At 36.6% G+C, this 20,852-nt stretch overlaps 10 protein-coding genes across 10 annotated transcripts; 6 read left to right on the forward strand and 4 right to left on the reverse strand.

The window, feature by feature from the left end:
• Positions 1–262: 262 nt before the first annotated feature.
• CCC2 (Cu(2+)-transporting P-type ATPase CCC2) lies at positions 263–3,298 on the reverse strand (the record flags this gene model as incomplete). The annotated part of the gene is made up of 1 exon (XM_071051834.1): positions 263–3,298. The coding sequence occupies one exon, from the start codon at positions 3,296–3,298 to the stop codon at positions 263–265; it is 3,036 nt and encodes a 1,011-aa protein (XP_070907224.1).
• A 758-nt stretch (positions 3,299–4,056) lies between these two features.
• Positions 4,057–5,190, reverse strand: MSW1 (tryptophan--tRNA ligase MSW1; the record flags this gene model as incomplete). Its single annotated transcript, XM_071051835.1, has 1 exon — positions 4,057–5,190. The coding sequence occupies one exon, from the start codon at positions 5,188–5,190 to the stop codon at positions 4,057–4,059; it is 1,134 nt and encodes a 377-aa protein (XP_070907225.1).
• A 556-nt stretch (positions 5,191–5,746) lies between these two features.
• On the forward strand, positions 5,747–6,760 carry CIA1 (iron-sulfur cluster assembly protein CIA1; the record flags this gene model as incomplete). The annotated part of the gene is made up of 1 exon (XM_071051836.1): positions 5,747–6,760. The coding sequence occupies one exon, from the start codon at positions 5,747–5,749 to the stop codon at positions 6,758–6,760; it is 1,014 nt and encodes a 337-aa protein (XP_070907226.1).
• Positions 6,761–7,103: 343 nt separating this feature from the next.
• On the forward strand, positions 7,104–9,080 carry HEL2 (E3 ubiquitin-protein ligase HEL2; the record flags this gene model as incomplete). Its single annotated transcript, XM_071051837.1, has 1 exon — positions 7,104–9,080. One exon carries the CDS (start codon positions 7,104–7,106, stop codon positions 9,078–9,080), a length of 1,977 nt encoding a protein of 658 aa, XP_070907227.1.
• Positions 9,081–9,335: 255 nt separating this feature from the next.
• PEX10 (ubiquitin-protein ligase peroxin 10) lies at positions 9,336–10,316 on the reverse strand (the record flags this gene model as incomplete). The annotated part of the gene is made up of 1 exon (XM_071051838.1): positions 9,336–10,316. One exon carries the CDS (start codon positions 10,314–10,316, stop codon positions 9,336–9,338), a length of 981 nt encoding a protein of 326 aa, XP_070907228.1.
• A 403-nt stretch (positions 10,317–10,719) lies between these two features.
• On the forward strand, positions 10,720–12,981 carry AKR1 (palmitoyltransferase AKR1; the record flags this gene model as incomplete). The annotated part of the gene is made up of 1 exon (XM_071051839.1): positions 10,720–12,981. One exon carries the CDS (start codon positions 10,720–10,722, stop codon positions 12,979–12,981), a length of 2,262 nt encoding a protein of 753 aa, XP_070907229.1.
• A 628-nt stretch (positions 12,982–13,609) lies between these two features.
• On the forward strand, positions 13,610–14,812 carry DIN7 (exodeoxyribonuclease DIN7; the record flags this gene model as incomplete). Its single annotated transcript, XM_071051840.1, has 1 exon — positions 13,610–14,812. One exon carries the CDS (start codon positions 13,610–13,612, stop codon positions 14,810–14,812), a length of 1,203 nt encoding a protein of 400 aa, XP_070907230.1.
• Positions 14,813–15,199: 387 nt separating this feature from the next.
• On the reverse strand, positions 15,200–15,967 carry RNJ42_01676 (uncharacterized protein; the record flags this gene model as incomplete). The annotated part of the gene is made up of 1 exon (XM_071051841.1): positions 15,200–15,967. The coding sequence occupies one exon, from the start codon at positions 15,965–15,967 to the stop codon at positions 15,200–15,202; it is 768 nt and encodes a 255-aa protein (XP_070907231.1).
• Positions 15,968–16,693: 726 nt separating this feature from the next.
• Positions 16,694–18,415, forward strand: EXG2 (glucan exo-1,3-beta-glucosidase; the record flags this gene model as incomplete). The annotated part of the gene is made up of 1 exon (XM_071051842.1): positions 16,694–18,415. The coding sequence occupies one exon, from the start codon at positions 16,694–16,696 to the stop codon at positions 18,413–18,415; it is 1,722 nt and encodes a 573-aa protein (XP_070907232.1).
• A 585-nt stretch (positions 18,416–19,000) lies between these two features.
• On the forward strand, positions 19,001–19,414 carry SWM1 (Swm1p; the record flags this gene model as incomplete). Its single annotated transcript, XM_071051843.1, has 1 exon — positions 19,001–19,414. The coding sequence occupies one exon, from the start codon at positions 19,001–19,003 to the stop codon at positions 19,412–19,414; it is 414 nt and encodes a 137-aa protein (XP_070907233.1).
• Positions 19,415–20,852: the final 1,438 nt, after the last annotated feature.

A 20,852-nucleotide genomic window follows, 5' to 3' on the forward strand; every position in this document is an offset into this window, starting at 1 on the left:
CACCCCCCCTTTCAAATAAATCGCAATTAGCTTATGCTATAAGTAACCACAAAATGAAAGTGCTTATCACTAAGAGATCTGCGACACAAAAATACCCAAAGATTGTGAGTACATGCTTCAGCAATAAGTCAAATTATATAGATTTAAAGGTGGGTGGGTCATATTAGATAAAAAGAAAAGACTTTAAATTAGACGTAATATGCTAGTTCTATAGGAATATAATTACAAGTAGAGTTGAGTTCATTGTTTTTTATTTAATACTTCACTCATCTGACGTAGAGCATGTAGATGCTGATGTAGGTTGTAGTTCTAGATCTGGAGGGAGTTCATCCTTACCGGTTGATCCAGACCCGAGTAAACGGGCTAGCTGTTCTGTGGCATCCTTTGCGTACGATTTATAGTTCTTTTTCGAAGTGTGGTAATAATTCGATACCTCATGATCGATTTCTGGCGATTTCCACCGTTTCAATAACAAGGAATTTAATACAACACTAACAGAACTAAATGCCATAGCTAAACCGGCAATCATAGGATGTAATGTGATACCCCAAGGAACAAGTATGCCCATAGCAATGGGCAACATAAATATATTATAACATAGAGCCCAGAAAAGATTTAGTTTAACTTTCTTAAAAGTCTTTAATGATATGTCCAATGCATTAACGATTCCCTTTAACGAAGGCTCCATTGTATTTGAATCACTGAGAATGACAATCCCAGCAGCTTCAATAGCAATTTCGGTACCAGACGAAATTGCAATACCAAGATCACTTGTGACCAAAGCAGGAGAGTCATTGATACCATCACCGACAAAGGCAATAGTACGCTGTTTTTCATTCTTCAAAAAGTTAACAGCATCACATTTACCACTAGGCGAAACCTCGCTGTATACATTTTTGACATCAATGTTAAACATTTCTGCAACCTTCATAGCAGACTTATGCGTATCACCAGTGACCATGAAGATTTCATAGTTTTTGGATCGCAAATATTCTATAACCGGCTTTGCATCGCTTTTGACTTCATCATGAATTTCAAACCTACCACAAACAGTATCATCTACGGATACATATGTTACCGTACATGGGCCAGCCCTTCCGTAAATGCCCCAGAACTTTTCTAGTGAAGCCTGGTCCATTAATGATTTATTACCAATCACTAGCTTAAAATTTTTTTCTGGTGTTTCGCAAGAACAAACGATACCTTTACCGGTAATAAGTTCCTCATTTTGAATGTTAATACCAGATCCTGTCATGTTAGTATTTAATTCTGCTTTACAGTAGTTTACGATTGCTTTAGCAACAGGGTGATCGCTTAATGATTCCGCCTTTTCAATGCACTGAAGAAGTAGCAAATCTCTGGTCACTTTAGTATCACCAACAAACTCTTGCACTTTCATGTGTCCTGTAGTTAATGTCCCTGTCTTATCAAAAACAAATGTATCCACCTCATTAAACTTCTCTAGGATATCCCCACCTTTAATAAGGACACCATTTTCACTTGCCACACCTGTGCCCACCATGATTGCCGTTGGAGTGGCAAGCCCTAACGCACATGGGCATGCCACAATAATAACCGATGTTGCAATTTGCAAACACATATAAAACCTACTTTCTCTGGTTTCTCCAAAAATTGTAAACTTTGACATAACAAAGTTACTTCTGGTCAGACAGCTCCATACTATAAAAGTAACCAAGGCGAGTAATAATACTGTTGGAACAAAAATTGATGCCACGTAATCTGTATATCTTTGAATGGAAGCTTTCTTTAGTTGAGCTTCTTTCATAACTCTAATAATGTTTGCAAGTTTCGTATCTTCTCCTACTGATGAAACTTTGAAATATAATAGACCAGATCCATTAATAGTACCTCCGATAACAGAAGATCCAGTTGTTTTTGGAACTAGAATACTTTCACCGGTCATAAGCGACTCATCTACTTCAGAGTTACCTCTTAGTACAAATCCGTCACTAGGAATCTTTGAACCTGGTTTTATCATTACAATATCACCAACCTCTAAAAGCTCAATACCTATATCCTGAGTCTCAGAATAATCGTCTGGATTAGTGACAACCGTGCATGAAGAAGGTGTTAATGCAACAAGTTTGGATAACGCGGTAGAAGTTTTTGATTTAGCCTTATTCTCGAGATATTTCCCGATAGAGATGTAGGCAATAATCATTACAGAAGTGTCGAAAATAACTTTTGGTAAAGCTCCATTCGTGGGAGGGTGAATAATCGAAACAGTGATAGAATACAACGAGAAGAGATATGCACAAGTAGTTGAAAAGCTAACTAAAGTATCCATCGTGCCAGCTCCATGTTTTAAGGATGCCAATGCTGACTTATAAAATGTACCCCCAATGGCAAATTGAACATACGTTGCAAAAATGAACCCAAATATATCCCTATAAAACAACCCTTCGATATTACCTACCTTATGGTAAGGAAATTTCTTATCTTTTATTATAGCAGGAAACAGCATTGGGATACCCATGTACAATAACATAGTGAAGAATGCAATGAGACAAGACTTCATACAAGATGATCTCCAATAGCTGATTTCAGTGGCCTTATTCAAGAGATTTAGCTGCGTGTTCTTATCATACGAGACTTCTACCATCACATGAAGACCCATAGCTTCTAAGTCATTTATAATTTTTCTGATACCTATCTCGCAAGGAACATACTCGACTGAAACAGTATTCTCAACAGAGTCAAAGTTACAACCTTTAACACCTTCCGTAGTTTGGAAATTGGCTAATATCCCGTCAACTTCTGAAGAATTGCCCTCATACCCTAGGATGCGCAAAGTAGTCATCTTTGCATCATTTTCCACGGCCAACGGCTCATTGCTGAAAATCGATGCATCAAATCCGCAGTCATCGATGGTCTCCTTTATCTGGTCAATAGTGACTACGCTGGGATCGTATTCTACTGTACATTCTTCGGTAAGTAGTGAAACATTGACATCATGGACACCGTCCACTTTTTCCAGTTGTTTAGTTACAGTAGAGACACATGAACTACATGTCATCCCCTTGATACCGATCAGACCGCGATACCGTGTCTCAGTATGACCAATGCCACGATCAGATATCACTATACAATCAAACCCACAGTCTTCAATCGCCTCCTTGATCGACTCCACTTTGACCTCATCCTCATATACTACTTTACACTCACTTGTCACCAGCGACACAGAACATTCAACCGAAAGCTGTCGTACTTGTTCAGTAACAGAATTAACACAGGAACTACATGTCATACCTTCAACGGTAAGTAAAGCTTCCCTCATTGTTGTTTTTTTTTTTTTCTTGCTTTTTCTTCCCCTGATTTCTTTCTAATTTCTTCTTTCTAACTTGCTTTTTATATTGTAATGTTTTTATCAAGTCCTAGTACTTTTTATTCAAATGATATCCATCGATTCCCTTATATAGTTATATTGAAAGAATTTTACTCATTGTTCTAATATTTTTTGCAACAACCTGGGTGCAATCCATTAGGAATGTTAATTAATATACTTTTTTTTTTCCCTCTCTGTGTGAATCGCTCTATCGGCCCTACCACAAAAACTCCGCAGCACAGAGATGTCTCTTTAATTTAATATTTGTATTTAATTTCTTTAATTTTTTTTATCCACCTCTGAATTTTTTTCACTTATTGGGCCGTTCACTCCCTTCTAAGGGAAGGCTGTTAAATCACCGCAGAGATCTTCTTCTGTGTTTTTTATTGGAAGATATATTAATTCTGGGTGCAGCTCTCTCGAACTTTGTAGGACCAGTTCTGAGTGGAGTATGAAATATACCCAAATACAACCCAAAAAAAGAAATTGTTTTGGTTAATCTCTTTGTTGTACGGCTTGGTCTAAGTAGACTCAGAGGGAATCAGTGGAGCGGGAACTGCCATGGCAAGATAGGTTTGTAGACCAGAAGCGGGAAATAGCCTTTATGTAAGCGGTCATAAGATCCCGATTAGGAAAGCAGTATTAAATTTCAATTAATTATATTAACTGTGTGTACATATTTTATTTACAAGGGGATTACATATTAACATCTATCTGAATCCCATTATCTTCATTACGTCGTTGATTGTCTTTTGAGTCATCTCTTGTGCCTCGGCGGTTCCCTTTGTGACCACAGATTCCAAGTACGATGGGTCTTCCATGTACCGTTGGAAGTTTTCACGGGGCTGGCGGAGTTCTTCCACCACGACTTCTGTGACATAGCTTTTAAACTCTCCGTAGTTGGAAAACTTGCTCACTTGTTCCTCGACTTGTTGGATCGGGACCTGTAGGATACCGCTTACTATGTTGATCAGGTTGGAGACGCCTGGGCGGGCTTGTGGGTCGTAGTTGAATCTGTCCGTAATGGAGTCAGTGCGGGCCTTCCTGATCTTGCGAGTTATTTCGTCCGGTGTGTCGTTGACATAGATGACACCGTCCTGGTTGGGATCGCTCTTCGACATTTTCTTGGTCTCCGGGGAGATCAACGAGAGAATCTTCTTAGTAGGAGCCAGCAATGTGTTGGGTAGTGGGAAATAGTCCGTCTTGTAAAGTTTGTTAAAGTTTTCTGCTAAGGTACGGGTCAACTCTAGGTGTTGCGACTGGTCATCACCGACAGGAACGTGTGTGGCTCTGTAGATGAGGATATCTGCAGCCTGTAAGACCGGGTATGAGAAGAGGCCGAGTTTGACCGCGCCGATTTCTTTGTCAGAGGCCTCACGATCTTCCTTGAGGTTCGATTTAGATTTCCACTGCGTCATCCTGTTCAAGTATCCCATTGGTGCCAATGTACTTAACATCCAGTGCAGGGTAGCGTGTTCCGGCAAAGCAGACTGATACATCAATGAAGCCCGCTCCGGATCCACCCCAACAGAGAGAATACTAGCAATGGCTTCGTGTCTCAATTGCCTGAACTCGTTAGCATCTGGCTTCGGCACAGTCACCGCATGCAAATCAGCCACGCCAAACACCAATTTCTGCTCCGGCTGCTTCATCTCACACAACTCCTTCCACACCCTCGTAGCACCTAGGTAATTACCCAAATGGAACTTCCCAGTAGGCTGCACCATGCTGAATACAACAGCATCGTGGGGCAGGTCAGCTGACCCTAGTTTATAATCAGTGTTGATAACAGTGTTCTTAGACACATACCGTCTAAACACAGAGAGTTTGCTACCTCTCAACATTAGTATGAATGTGATCTTTTTTTTCGAGCTCTTCTTACTCATGTACCCTTTCAACTGCCAATTACAACGTTCCTTATTTACTTTTTTTTTTTATATATTTTTATTATAGAGGCAGGATCACTTTTTTCAATGCACAATCATATTTTAACATGTAATTAAACAAGAACTAAGTTGTCACCATAGATTTAGATTTATCAACCTACAAGAACATTCTTGGCTAGTTTCAGGCCCTAGCTGGTGATAATATGGCTTTCTCTTTCTCTCTCTCTATACATATTCAGCCCATCTTTATATATGTTCTTTGTGATTGTGCTTTTCTTAAATAAAACTTAGATGTATATGCATATTTAAATTCAGATATAAGACCATTGTATATGACGAATATGCTTTATTCCCTTCAATATGACTTTTCTTATTCACACTTAGTAAGCGAGGTGTTGAATATTTGAGATATTGCTATGATGAAAAAAAAAGACTATAAAACTAAAACATATCCATCAAGCATCCTGGAGAAGAACGAGATAAAAAGGTGAATAAAGTGATAGAAATCCCAAGGATGTCGGTTAAGTTAGTTAAGTCATTGAAGCTTCATAACGATAAGGTCTGGTCAATTGATTTTGAGCCGAAGAGAGGGCTTTTGGCCACTGGGTCTACTGATAAAGCTATTAAAGTGGTGCAATTGCGAAATGGTAAGGAGAACTTGCTTGATGTTCTCGATGATACGGTGCACAAGAAGGCAGTGAGGTCTGTAGCCTGGCGTCCGCACTCTGATCTGCTGGCAGCAGGTTCTTTTGACTCTACTATTTCGATCTGGACCCAAGGTGACATGGATGTAGACGAGCCCTCGACACTTGAGATGGATCTACTTGCCATTATTGAGGGTCATGAAAACGAGGTGAAGGGGGTATCGTGGTCTCATGATGGTTACCTACTTGCAACTTGTTCTAGAGACAAGAGTGTATGGATTTGGGAGACAGATGAGGCAGGTGAAGAATATGAGTGTGTCAGTGTGTTACAGGAGCATTCACAGGATGTCAAACACGTTGTATGGCATACTAAGTTGAATCTGTTGGCATCCAGCTCATACGATGACACAGTTAGAATCTGGAAGGATTTCGATGACGATTGGGAATGTGCAGCGGTACTGACAGGACACGAGGGAACGGTGTGGTGTTCAGATTTCTCTAAAGAAGAAGACCCCATCAGGATATGTAGCGGAAGCGACGATTCCACTGTACGTGTCTGGAAATATATTGGCGATGATGAAGACGATCAACAGGAATGGGTTTGTGAGTCTGTTTTGCCCGCAGTGCATAAGAGACAAGTTTACGGAGTCTCATGGGGTACAAACGGCTTGATCGCTAGCGTAGGTGCCGATGGTGTATTGGCGATCTATAAGGAAACCCAAACTGAAGATGGCAACTCTACTTGGGAGGTTGTGGCAAAGCATTCCACCAGTCATGGCGTATATGAAATCAATACGGTGAAATGGTCTACTATAGACGGCAAGGACATGCTTTTGACTGCGGGTGATGATGGAAGAGTGAATCTATGGGACATACAGGTTTAATAAACATATAATTGCATATTTCTTACATATATTAATAGATTTAATTACACGATTAATATCAAACTAATAACAGTATCACGTTCTATGTAACTGTATACGTAACTGAGTCCAAACAGAAAATGGAAATTGAAAAAAAAAAAAAAAATTGAAAAAAATCACATACAACCTACTTAGTTAAGATGGCCGTTGCCTGAAGGCAAAGTTGTATAGTTTTCTTGAGGATTTTAAGTTGCTCATTAGTCGTTTAAGCATAGTTACAGTACCCTTATTATTAGACTAGTTCTGAGTTTCATAGAAGAATTAACGATTATTAAAGGAAATCATATTAGGGTACCGCACTAGAATGAATAATATGAGTACTGAATCATCGCAGGAATCAAAGCCGAAGAATAGGAACTTCCGTAGGACTCAATCTGGTGCTAATAACAATAATAACAATGGCAATAGTAAGATTAGAAATAATCGTAAGAAGGTTGGTGGGAATCCAGAGTTTCTGCAGACAAATGTGAAAAAAGGAAAGAAAAGTAATATCGAAAAGCAAGTAGAAGAATTTGACTCCCATGATGCTGAAAAGGATGATGAGCTGTGCTTGATCTGTGCTAAAAAACTTGAGTTTGCAGCTTTGTCTCCATGTAATCATAAGACGTGTTACAGATGTTCTTTTAGACAAAGAGCTCTTTATGACAAGAAAACTTGTTTGATTTGTAGAACAGAGAATGACAGGTTGACATTTACAGAACAAATAGATGCCACTTACACAGATATCACCCAGTTTAGTAGTTCTAATGATAAATATGGAATCGATTTCACATCTGAGGAAGTCAAAGAGGCCACCTTGGGCTTGTTAGAATATAAGTGTTCAATGTGTCCAAAGAACGAGACACCAGTGTTCCCTGGTTTTAAGAAATATAACGAACATTTAAAAACTGCTCACAATCGTATGATATGTTTAATTTGTGCTAACCACGGTCATTCCTTCCCTTGTGAAATGCAAATATATACAGCCAATCAGTTGAAGAACCACCATTCGAGAGGTGATGATGAAGGTTTTAGAGGCCATCCGATGTGTGCGTTTTGTACAGGTAAGAGATTTTATTCTGATGATGAACTGTATATACATATGAGAAATGAACATGAAAAGTGTCACATCTGTGACAGAATAGATCCAAATCAACCACAGTATTTTAAGGATTATGATCAACTATTTGAGCACTTCAGGACTTCGCATTATGTTTGTACTGTCCAAAAATGTCTTGATGACAAGTTTGTGGTATTCAAAGACGATATGGAACTTCAAGCGCATATTTTGAAAGAGCATGGTGACATTCTTAGAGGAAAACCTAAATTCTTCCAATCAGAATTATCAACTTTTATTTCAGCCCCTTCTCAAGTTGTTCGTGAAAGGGACTCATATAATTATGATATGGGTTCTGTAGGACATTCAAATATTGAAGATGAAAATAATCCAGAAGTTAATAAACTGAGAATGAGTGAGAGAGCTAAGCATTACCTGAATAATTCTCTTGAGGGATACCAGAAATTTGAACGCCTAAACGAAAACTATGACAACTCAATTCTTACTGCCAGCCAACTTCTTCAAGAATATAAAAAGCTGTTCACTGATACACATGCTGATGTATATTTATTGATTCATAATCTAGCTGCAACTTATCCTAAGAATTCAAAAAGCTACAAGGATTTGAATGTTATCTATGAGAGTCACGAACAAGCTGAGCAACGTAAAAATGCTCTTCCATCACTAATGGATGACCATGTAAAGACAGCACCAGGCGGTGCCTGGGGGGCATCCTCTAGTAAATCGAAATCTTATAGCTCTGTTACTAGTCTCAACGACCTACCTTCCTTAGGAAATGTTCCTGCTTCTTTCGATCCTTTCAAAAACCCTAATAAGGCTCCAGGATATAAATCCCTGAGAGTACCTGCCAATACTTCCAATGCTGGCAGCAAACAAGCTCCCCTCAGAGTAAGTGCCAAACCATCATCCTCAAATAGAGTCGAATTTACTACCGCTCCAAAGAGCAGGAGCTCTACACCAAGTTGGGGCACTACAGTTTCATCCTCTAAACCAAAAAACACCTTAGCTGACTTAAATCTTCCTTCTCTACCTACACCTAAACCAAAGGTATATATTCCACCTGTTCATGAAACGGTCATTCCAGATCCTAAACAGTGGGGAAACAAGAAGGAATCCCCAAAACCTGTTAGTGAGGAGGAAGAACTTCTGAAAAACCTCAGTTTGAATAGTAAATCGAAAAAGAAAGGTAAGCAGAAACAACTGTTGTTCCACATAGGTGTTTAGATCAATACTTCTATATTGACCTTAATGATTTGGCATATTTAATTACAGGTGATATTTGAGCATTTTGAAATTATTTTAGAGATATGATAGAGTTAGATACCTATACATAATAGTCATTAATGCATTGAATACAAACAGATAAAATATGGACGAATATTATTTTTAACAACTAGTAGTCTTTTTTCCTTCTTTTCTTTGTTTCTTTTCTAGTACTCTTTCTTAGAAAATAAAAAGTCAATGACAGATTACAATAAACTAGGTTCTTAGTGCAAGTACCTGTTGTGGGTAACATTTCTGTCTACATAATGGACATTCTGGATTTTCTTTAGTCCAATCTGTAATACATTCCCAGCAGAAAATGTGCCCACATGGTAGACAGCTTGGATCCGTCATATTAGTTAGGCATAAGATACATCCACGAGAGTCCTTGGGTATATATTGCAGAGCAGTTCCATCATCTAGACTGATATGGTCAATAGATTTGCTATCTGGAACATCAGTGAGGCAGGAAAAATCTTTTGAGTCACCCTCCGATAATAACACTTTTCCCTTTTCCGCATTTGACTTTTCTGAAAGCCTTGAGCCGTATATCCTTGACATTATTCCTTTTAATAAAGGCCTCACTTTTGATACATTCTGTAGTAATAGAATATAACCCAATATCTTATAACTTCTACTACTCTTTTCCCTGTATGCCTTCTCTTCGTCGGATAATATATGGCCCACCGCATATCTCATCCCGAAAATCCTCTTAAATACATCATAATATGTCCCTGTGAAGTAGAATATAACGAGGTTTAAGTCCAGCATAGTATTGAGGACATCAGTACTTGTTAAATCCTTGCTTAGCTCGTCATCAGTGTTATTGGTAGAGTAATATTTCTTGTAAAGTTTCGGTAGTAAATAAGGCCCCACAGCATAGCTCACCACAAATAAACCTCTCTTTATCGTCCTGATAAGATCATCACCTTTACGACTGACATACACCAAGTCAACATATTCTTCTCCCAAAGTCCTCCTCGAGGTAAGTGTAGTCAACCCCAAGTAGAGCAATTTAACTAAGACAGACACCTCCTTCGGGAAACTGTTCACAAACAACTGTCCCTTAAGCCCTCGTAACAACTCAGTTATCTTGGTCGACAGCAATGTCTCTATCTGTTCATCCTTCTGATGAGCCTGTATAATAGTAGGTGCATCGGCAAACGTCAACGCCCAGTTTCTAGTACCCTTAGCCATATTTTTTTTTTTAGACAAGACTATACCTTAAGCTAATAGAAATTATAACAACAGTATAACGCAACTCAAATGCTTGAACAGTTATCAAGTAATCATAATATTAAATCGTGGTTGCTTTTAGAAAAGCTTGTTCTTAATTGAACAAAAGGGCTCATCGGTGATTATTTTCCAACTCGCGGTTTGTGAGCCCTGTTTTGCCCAAAGTTGAAAAAATAGTGGGAAGGGCAGGCCAAACGCAGACATACTCGATTGTTGGCACAGCAGTTATGCAGTTGGAATTCAAGTACCAGATCTATACTTAGTTGAAGAAGACTCCACAAATAACCTTAATACTGGCTTCTAGATCTAGAAGACGGGGAAGCTAAATATCCTAACAGTCAAAAGGAATAAAACATTAAAAAATATGAGTGATACGTCGGGTCCTATGCCTGATGATTCTGCGTCAGATGCCAATTCGCAGTCTTCATTGAGGCCGATAGTGTCCAATGCGGTTGGGAATGAGGAGTACTCTGAGGAGGAGACGGATCCTGTGTTATCGAGGTATCACAATGCTTGCCAGCGTGGGGACTTGGAAGTGGTGAAGGAGATGATTCACAATGGGTTAATTGATGTCACTAACGATGCTGATCCGGAGGAGAAAGTTACTGGTCTTCATTGGGCTGCAATCAATAATAGGCTTAATGTTGTAGAGTTCTTGGTTAGTAAAGGTGCATTGATAGATAGTAAAGCTGGTGCTCTGGAGGCCACTCCGTTGCACTGGGCTGCTAGGTATGGGTTTGTGTATGTTGTTGATTTCTTGTTACAACACGGAGCGTCTCCTACTCAGGAGGATAACCAGGGTTTCAATTTACTGCATTTAGCTGTCAACAGTTCGAATATCATGCTCGTGGTTTACGTACTCTTCTTTGTCGTTGGGAAGGGTATTATTGATGTGAACTGTGTCGATCCCAAGGGGAGGACTCCGTTATTATGGGCTGCCTATCAAGGTGATTCACTTACAGTCGCCGAACTACTTAAATTTGGCGCGAGTGTTAAAATTGCAGATGAAGGTGGGTTCACCCCGTTACACTGGGGTACCGTGAAGGGCCAACCTCACGTGCTTAAATATCTAATACAGGATGGGGCTGATTTCTTTCAAAAGACTAACGATGGTAAAGATTGCTTTAAAATCTCTGAGGAAATGGCTACTACGTACTCCTTCCAAGAGGCTTTACAACAGAACAGGTTTGATAAAAACGGTTATCCACTGAAGAAACTTTTCAAGAAAGACGATCATGCTAAATTAGTAACTTTCTTTATTCCGTTAATTGTTCTGGGTTTAGCATTTCTTTTAGGTTCAAAGATTAATATACTTGTTGCTCTTCCAATAATGATGGTGTTTGGTCTCGCAGTTAATAAGTTTCTACAAAAATATGTTCTTCCCTCTTATGAATCAAAAGGAATTCATACAGTAACCTTGATCAGATCACCAATAATTGCCGGTATTTTATTCGGATCGATATTCTGGCTGGCTTTTGTATGGGTATTTAACGTCATGCCTTACACCATTTCGAAGAGGTTCTTTGGTAATGTCACCTTCTTCATATTATTATCTACAGTGTTATTACTTCTATTCAAATTGATATTCTCAGATCCTGGATGTATTACAGCTGATCAAGATCAAGAAAGGATAAGAGGAACCATCACTGAACTGCTTCAAGAAGGAAGATTTGATACTAGAGACTTTTGCTTAGAAACATGGCAAAGAAAACCTCTTAGAAGCAAGTATTCATTCTTGAATAATGCATTGGTACTAAGATTTGACCACTATTGCCCTTGGATTTACAATGATGTTGGTCTAAAAAATCATAAGCAGTTCATCTACTTTATCCTGGCACTAGAATTGGGTATTGCTTCCTTTACTAAAATATGCTTAAAATATTTTGACAAACTGGATATGGAAGATCATTGTTTTCTACTTGGCGATGATGATCTCTGTTCCGGCTATATTGGTGATAGATTTACCTTCCTAATTTTGTGCTGGTGTTGCTTACAAGGTGTTTGGATTTTCAGTCTAATTGGTGTGCAGCTTTTCCAAATTACGAAGGGTATTACAAACTCCGAGCTAAATGCTCTAATAAGAGAAGGCAGAAGATCTGAATTTGACACTCCAATGCACAATGAATTCTTTAACACTGTACCAGAAAGTTTCAACTCTAAAAATAATGATAGAAATGAAGTACATGAAAGAAGTAACCAAAATGCAGGCGGAAATGGTACTAATGAAAGAATTTCTACTGCTTTCTCTGGAAATATTCCTAGACCAAGAACGTGTATGGGTCTAATATGTGCCGTTACTGGATTGCATCAATGTCTGGCAATTGTAAAAGATACTCTTGGCTTAGCAAGACATAAAAGTGGTTCTTCTGCAGGGACTCGTGCTCTCCTTTCATCTATATCCACTGACTACGGATGGAGAACCAACTGGAAAGATTTCTGGCTGGTAAGTGATGCCCAGGCTCCGATGTGGCAAAGAATCTTTTATGCCCCTCACTCTACTAAAGCTCTCTTGAATGGCAAAGAAGTAGATTACTCCACCTTATACGAAGTTCCAACTAGAGATCATGGAAACGTATCGGTTATTCAAGAACAAGATCCATTAGCTGAACTAGATGACTTGGTTTGAATATTTTACAGATATATTAATTAAGCAAAATCAAGAGTGAAAATAGTTATCCTAGAAAAAAGTGGCCTTTTAGTCCTTATTATGAACCTTCCTATACTTAAAGGTGCGAGACATTTTTAATCATGAGTAAAATACGAATAAACATTATCATAAATGATACATCTATACCTAATACAACTACTATATTGCTATTTACTTAATCATTGATAGAACTACAAATAAATTATTAATTTACATACGTTAAATATACTTTGGGATTCTTGTTTTTCTCCCATTGTTTATTTACAACTTTTTCTTACGTGTTTATTATTGAATCAAATAACGCGATAAGTACCAATTTAGTAAAAATGTAAACATAGAAAAATAAATAGGAAGCCGTGATGATTAATAATTAATTTATAATATTATGAGGGTGTAGTTAAACTGACAACACCCCGGACTTATTCGTTCCTTTTTATCTTAATATTGTTCACTTTTCTAGTTATTTTTTATTTATCGACTAATAGTTAGAATCATACAAAAATATAAAGTACTATATAATGTTAGCAACGAGAATACTTATATCCGTTGTAGAAATAATGTGTAATTCTTAATCCGTAAATAAAACTAAATATGCTGAGAGCTTAAAATGGGTATTCCTGGATTATTACCGCTATTGAAAAATATTCAGGTTCGTACTACAATAGCCAAATACGCAGGTATGACGCTAGGTATCGATGCCTATGCATGGTTACATAGAGCATCTGTTACATGTCCATATGAATTAGTAATGGGAAAACCAACAGATAAATATTTGAAATATTTTATCAAAAGGCTTGATATGTTAAAAAAACTAGGAATAAATCCATATTTAGTTTTCGACGGAGATTATCTTCCAGTTAAAAAGGCTACAGAGTTTAAAAGAGAGCAGTATAGATTACTTAATAAAGAAAAGGCCCTTGAACTCTATAAGTTAGGAAATAGGGAAGAGGCAGAACTTAATTACAGGAAGGCTGTGGAAATAACTCCCGAAATGACGAAATGCATTATGGAATACTGTCAAGATAACAATATAAAATATATTGTAGCTCCTTTTGAAGCCGATCCCCAGATGGTTTATTTAGAAAAACTCGGAATAATACAGGGAATTATTGCGGAGGACTCTGATTTGTTAGTGTTCGGCTGTAAACGGTTAATTACTAAATTGTCAGACAGCGGTGAATGCTTTGAAATCGAGTCACATTGCTTCCCAACTGCAAACGACAATAAAAAATTTGCAATTGGTGAGTTAAGCATTGAGGATATGCACACATTAGTTTGTTTATCTGGTTGTGACTACTGTAACGGAATCTTTCGGGTTGGGCTACTAAAGGCATTCCAACTAATAAAAGAATTCCACACAACCGCCGAGATAATGGACTTTCTTCATGATTGTCAACAATTTGAAGTACCTTCAAATTTTCAACACGAATACAATACTGCAAATTATGCTTTTAAATACCAACGTGTGTTCAATCCGATAACTCAAAGATTAACTACTTTCACTCCGTTACCCGTTGAGCTTCACCATGATAAAAGCATTTGTAATAGTATCGGATATGCAGTCAATAAATTTACCGGTAATAGAGAATCTCTTCTCGATGAAGACCAGATCGATCATAAGCTGTATTTAGACATCTCAAAAGGGATACTTAATCCAATGACACATAGATGTCTAAATAATAGAGAAAGAGAGTTTAGTTTCTATTTTCATAGAATACTACACGAAAGCGGTGATTTCTACAATAGGTATAAAACAGTGAATCTTTTTCTAAGAGAACATTGTAATTCTGCAACTCCACTTTTGGCATAATATAAAAGAAATAAAGTTATTTACCGATATTCGATGAATATTAAATATTACATTCTCTCTATAACGTTAATAACGACCTAGGTTCAATTCATATTGCGTTTAGTATTGGAATATATGAACAGCATATATTAAAAATTAACCATATTGTAACTAAAAAAATAGCAAAACATTGCTAATAGAATATAAAATAAAAATAAAAAATAAACAAAATACTAATATATAAATTAAAAAAAGCAAACAAATCCTAGCTCCGTAATAAACGAATAATGAGCCCAGAATACTAGTATACCAAACCGAAAACAAATAGAAAATAAAAAATAAAAAAAAAATAAACCAACATTAAAATCCTCTGAGCTACATTAAGCACTTTTGTTTGAAAAAACTTTTTTAAGCATTAGGTTTAGATAAACATGCGTGCACCATCAGAATTACACCGTTTCTAGTCAGATGTACGCCTTCTACTGGGTGATATATTCCATCATTCACCGAAGCAATACTGTACGTATCGCCATTCCTTCTTAATAATATGTCACCACCTCTTTTGTTTGGATAATCCATTCTGTAAGCATCACTCTTTAATAACACCGTACCATCTTTATAGGTCTCTACATCCTTCTGGAATGATACCACATGTGACCTTACGAAATGCACAATATTACTGTGAATGGCATTATCGATATCTCTTACCGAGGACCCTCTTTCTTCCATATCATCAATATCTGTAGGGAACTGCCATGGTTTCTTAGAAAGAACGGTAAAGGCTTCGTTTGTGGGTGCTATGACTATCAAGTCACTCTCTGGGTCTCTAAACATATCGTACACCTTCTCATCATTTCTAGAATAAGAGGCAAATATATCCACCTCCTTCAGCACTGAAATCTGTGAGTCTAGATATGTATTTGGGATATCGATATTGCTCTGTGTATCGTCACCAATTGCAAAATACGCATCCAGCGAGACAGGAGGGTGTTCAATCAAGTCTCTTTTCCTCAAAGCGCTTTCATCCGTGAAAAAATCACCTCCTTTATACTCTTCAGGTGCCAACCTTTTATGTAATCTCTTATTCTCATCTCTATAAGTAATCATCTCAACAATATTTTTACCATATACAGGAAGTACAAGTGGTACAAACAATAAACTCCTTACCGCGACCATTATAAAATTTTCCTCTCTTTTTAATTTGTTTCAGTGAATATTTTAACCTTGTTGTTTTTGTATATATCCTATTTCCATGAGCTAATGCCAACTCGACTACTGCAAATGGTATGACTTATAATATACTCCCCATGTTCAAAAATGGCTCTATAAAACTTGAAATTTAGTAGGCAGCTAGGGGGGAAATGAAGTTGTGGGGAGACCCACATCGTAAGTTACCCTGATTTACTGATGTCCAGTCAGGGTAACAGAGGATGTCTCGCTTCGTATAAAGCTAGTATAACGTGATATATCTACATACGAAATTCAAGATATTTTGGCGTCGCTAAAAGAAAAATTCTTTCTTTTTTTTTTTATTGAAATTTTGGCGTTGATTTACGTTTTTCTTCAATTTTTTTTTTGTTGATTCTTCTCGAAGCCTGCAAGGAGTTGTTTCTGTGCAGGAAAATATTTAGTTATCTACTTCGAGAATTCTCTCATAACAATGACGTTATATTGATCCTGCTCCATGTTTATACAATATTTTTTTATCTTTCTTTGAAATTCTTATCGTAATAAACAAAATTGAAATCATATATTTCTCTTTTTTTAAGCAACTGTTTTTATAACTTTAGTAAATTTGTATTTCTATTAAACAAGAGTTTGTAATATACAGTCTTCTTTTTTGACATAAGATTTTTTCGAGTGTCATTGTAGTCTTTGTGAACTCAAATAAAGATAGAAAATATGATTCTTTACTTCGTGATATGTGCATTATTCAGCACTGTATTGGCTAAGAATCTAGTGAATTATGATATACAGGACTCATTGAGTGACGATCAGCTAAAAAAGCTGCAAAAAAGATTTGAGAGTTATTATACGGACAACAATGTTCAAATCAAAGGTATCACCGTTGGAGGTTGGCTAGTTACAGAGCCATACATTACACCATCCCTATACGAGACTGCCTTTGCTTACCACAACGGCTCTTTGTCCCTGAATAAGACCGAGTCTGGTACAGGTACCTATGGTAACAATTCTATTGTGGATGAATATACCTTGTGTCAAGCGTTAGGCTATGAGAACGCTAAGACCCTCTTAGCAAGACATTTTGAGACGTGGATCACAGAAGATGATTTCGCTAAGATTAAAGAAGATGGGTTTAACTTGGTCAGAATTCCTATTGGGTACTGGGCCTGGAAGAAGAGCAGAAACGATACTAGCAAGTACAACTATGTCGGTAACTTGACCTACAAGGATCCATACGTGAGTGACAACCTTCAATTGAGTTATTTACTCCAGGCTATCTCTTGGGCTAGTAAATATGAATTGAATGTGTGGATTGATCTTCACGGTGTCCCAGGTTCTCAAAACGGATTTGATAACTCTGGCCAAAGAATTCTTTATGGAGACCTTGGCTGGTTATCCAACACCAAATCAAAACCATTAACTATAGCTGTGTGGCAGGACTTATTTGACAAATTTGTAAAGACCAATAATTACAACGGCGTTAACACCACTTCTGTTGTAGGTATAGAGATTGTAAATGAACCATTAGGCCCAAAGATTGGTGTTAACAACATCGCACAAACTTATTACGAGGCTTTCAATATCTTCAAGCATGCACAAGAAGAGAATGAGAACCCACAAAATCCTAATATGACATTCATTATCCATGATGCATTCCAATCCATCGGTTTCTGGAATTTACATCTGAATCCGGATTACAAGAATGTCTCTAACCACTACTACAATTTGACCAATATCACTTACGATTCCCAATCCATTCTTGTTGATCACCATCATTATGAGGTTTTCACCGATTACCAATTAAAGGAAAATCAATACAGCAGAATCACCAACATTATTAACTATGGTAACTCTATCCACAATGAATTAGTTTATCATCCAGCAGTCGTCGGTGAGTGGTCTGGTGCTTTAACAGATTGTGCCCGTTGGGTGAATGGTATAGGTATTGGGGCTAGATACGATGGTTCATATTATGACACTACTGCATTCCACTCCGACTCACCACCAAATGGTACTTGTACATCACAGTATGATATCAGCCAATGGTCTGACGACTACAAGACCAAAGTGAGACAATTTATCGAGGCCCAATTAGCAACTTACTCAGCAAAAACTAACGGTTGGATCTTTTGGAATTGGAAGACCGAAAATGCTGCCGAATGGGATTATTTGAAGTTAAAAGAAAATGAATTATTCCCCTCACCTTTTGATAACTATACATATTTCAATGCAGACGGTGAGATCAACTCTACTTTTTCAACATCTCTATCAATTGAGGCCTTTGGAGCACCATCTTCCACCAGGGCGTCGTCTACTAAGCATAAGAGCAGTGCTGGTTTTACAAAAATAATGGGTACCTCTATGAAATCCAACACTACAAGCAATGTATTGGTTTTTCTTCTGCTTGGTGCGATTGGTTTTATAGCCACTGTCTTGTAGGTTCCTTATGACCGAGCAGCATATCAAGCATAAAGCATTTAATATAAGAATGAGCTATTGGTAATAGGGAAGAACTGACAACGTTAAAAGAAAGAGAAAACTTAAATTCATCATAGAGGAAGAGCTTTCATCCGCTTTACATAATATTTATAGACAAATTGAGAAAAAAAATAATAAGATCAAAATTATATAATAATTAATTACTGTAATGTTATCAAATGATTAGATTAGTCAACTTCAATCGATAGATGCTATTACCCTGCTTAGGATTTCCATATTTCATTTTATTTTCAACATCTTCAGTTTGGGTGGGTTACAAAGACCTGATTATCGATTCTAATTACATTAGCCAGGTTTATTTTTATCTCCGAGATTAGCATTCATAAGTTATCTTATCTAAACCTTTGCACTTTTCTGTCAATTCTAATTAACCCAAAAACAAGAATATCTTGTTTTTTTTTTTAATTATCAAGAAGAACGATAATACAAACTCCGTATAGATTTTATGTTCGTGTGATATTGACTCTTAAACATTGGGCAGTTGAATACACGTATAGTTTAGTTTTAAGAGAGTAACATAGATCAATGCAATACAACAACTCCTACTACAATTATAACCATTTGCCTTGCCCGCATCACGTTTTATACTGGGAATGGAATAAAGATGAATTTCCAAATCCTACTAGCAATGACAATAAAACAGTTTCGAACCCGTTGAATAGTTTATCCAAGGATTCTAATGCAGATCTTAAAAATGATATAATTTATTGGGACGATTATTTAGACGAAGAGGATTACCAATTATTTCAGAACACCAAATTGGAGAGCAATGGTGTTTTACATGTAACTGTTGCAAATCTAAAATTACCACTACCTTCCCAGAACAGTAATCTCAATGTAAACAAAGAAGAAAGTGTCACTTTAACTGGTTCTCTGTTTGAAAATAATGGGAGGATTGTGGCCAAAGCTAAGCACAGATTCCTAAGCAATGGTTCATAATAAGTAAAGAAATTGTACAAGGCAGGGAAATATAACGCAACTCGCTTCAAAGTAACTCGTTATGAGCATTAACGACTAGCATTTCAGTTTCAGTGCCGGTAACATCAGCTTATCAGAGATTTTTTTTTTTTTTTTTTTACAGTTAATTTTTACTTAGCAAATACAATTAAAGAGACAAAAGACTTATAGTGGTGTGCTATTATAGAAGGTATGATATCGTCGATATTATAAGACCATTTTTCCATGCACTTATTTTTACATATTTATATTTATATTTATATTGAAATGTATATTTATATTTTATATTTATTTTAGGTTCTTTTTAGTAAGATTTATACAATCAGTTCATCGGATCAAATCTCTTTTTACAGCATAACAACCGTTATAGAAAAAAATGTCCTAGAAGAATGTTCAAACCCTGTAAATCCAATTGTTTTCTTTCTTTTTTTCTCTCTCTTTCAAATATAGCTTTGTTTTCTCAGGTAGGATTTACATTATATATATAGCACACCACCCCTTTTTTAATTTAATTTATAGTTGTCATATACAAAAGAATTTCTATCTGCCTTTTCTATAAAATTAGAATAACAAAAAAAAAACCCTCAGTTAATTACTAAATTATATCAACATTATATCTAATAAAGCACACTCTACTAAATAACATTATTATATCTAAATAAGCACATTTTACTAAATAATATCGTTATATCTAATAAACATTTACTTCTAATTTTTTTTTTTATCTATTTCTTGCCAAATATTATATAATAAGGCTATTATCAATCTTTTGAATCGGAGAACACAAAATGTCTATAGCTGAAAGTTTGATGAGGCACGACTTAGAGACAAGAAGTAAATCCTTTTTCTTTTTCTCTTCCCAGCTTCTTCAGGACTGTACGAGAGCTCAAGATGATGTCCGATTCCCCGAGAAAGAGATATTGTATAAATATTTTTCTATCTATTTTATTTTATTATTTGTCACATCTATTTCTTTTTTTTTCTTTTTGTCCCTATTTTTCTTCTCTACACTACTATTTTTTGTCCAAATGCGGAGATGGTTTTTTATGTTGGTTTGTCTATCAAAAATTAGGGACAAAAAAAAATGGAATTGATTCGATTATTTTTTGGGCTCTCTTATATATTTTTTTTGTTAATCCCTCTCTCGGTGCTTCTCTTCTCTCTTATCTCTTCTCTTCCCCGAAAACTGTCAAAACAAGTTCAGTTCCTTTTTGGTACGCTTTTCTTTTTCGCTATGTGATCAAGGGTTCGCTTTAATCTCAATTTATTTTATATTAGGGATTCTTCATTAAGTTCTCTACTGTACGTTTCTATGTTTATATACATCTTCTGTCTTTGGGAATAATTTGTATCTCTTCTAAGAAAACCAGGTACATTAATAATTGTACGCAATATTCTTAGTTATTTTCTTGTATGAAAC

Source organism: Nakaseomyces bracarensis, assembly GCF_045282275.1.
Source record: "Nakaseomyces bracarensis strain CBM3 chromosome Unknown Scaff7_0, whole genome shotgun sequence".
NCBI lineage: Eukaryota > Fungi > Ascomycota > Saccharomycetes > Saccharomycetales > Saccharomycetaceae > Nakaseomyces > Nakaseomyces bracarensis.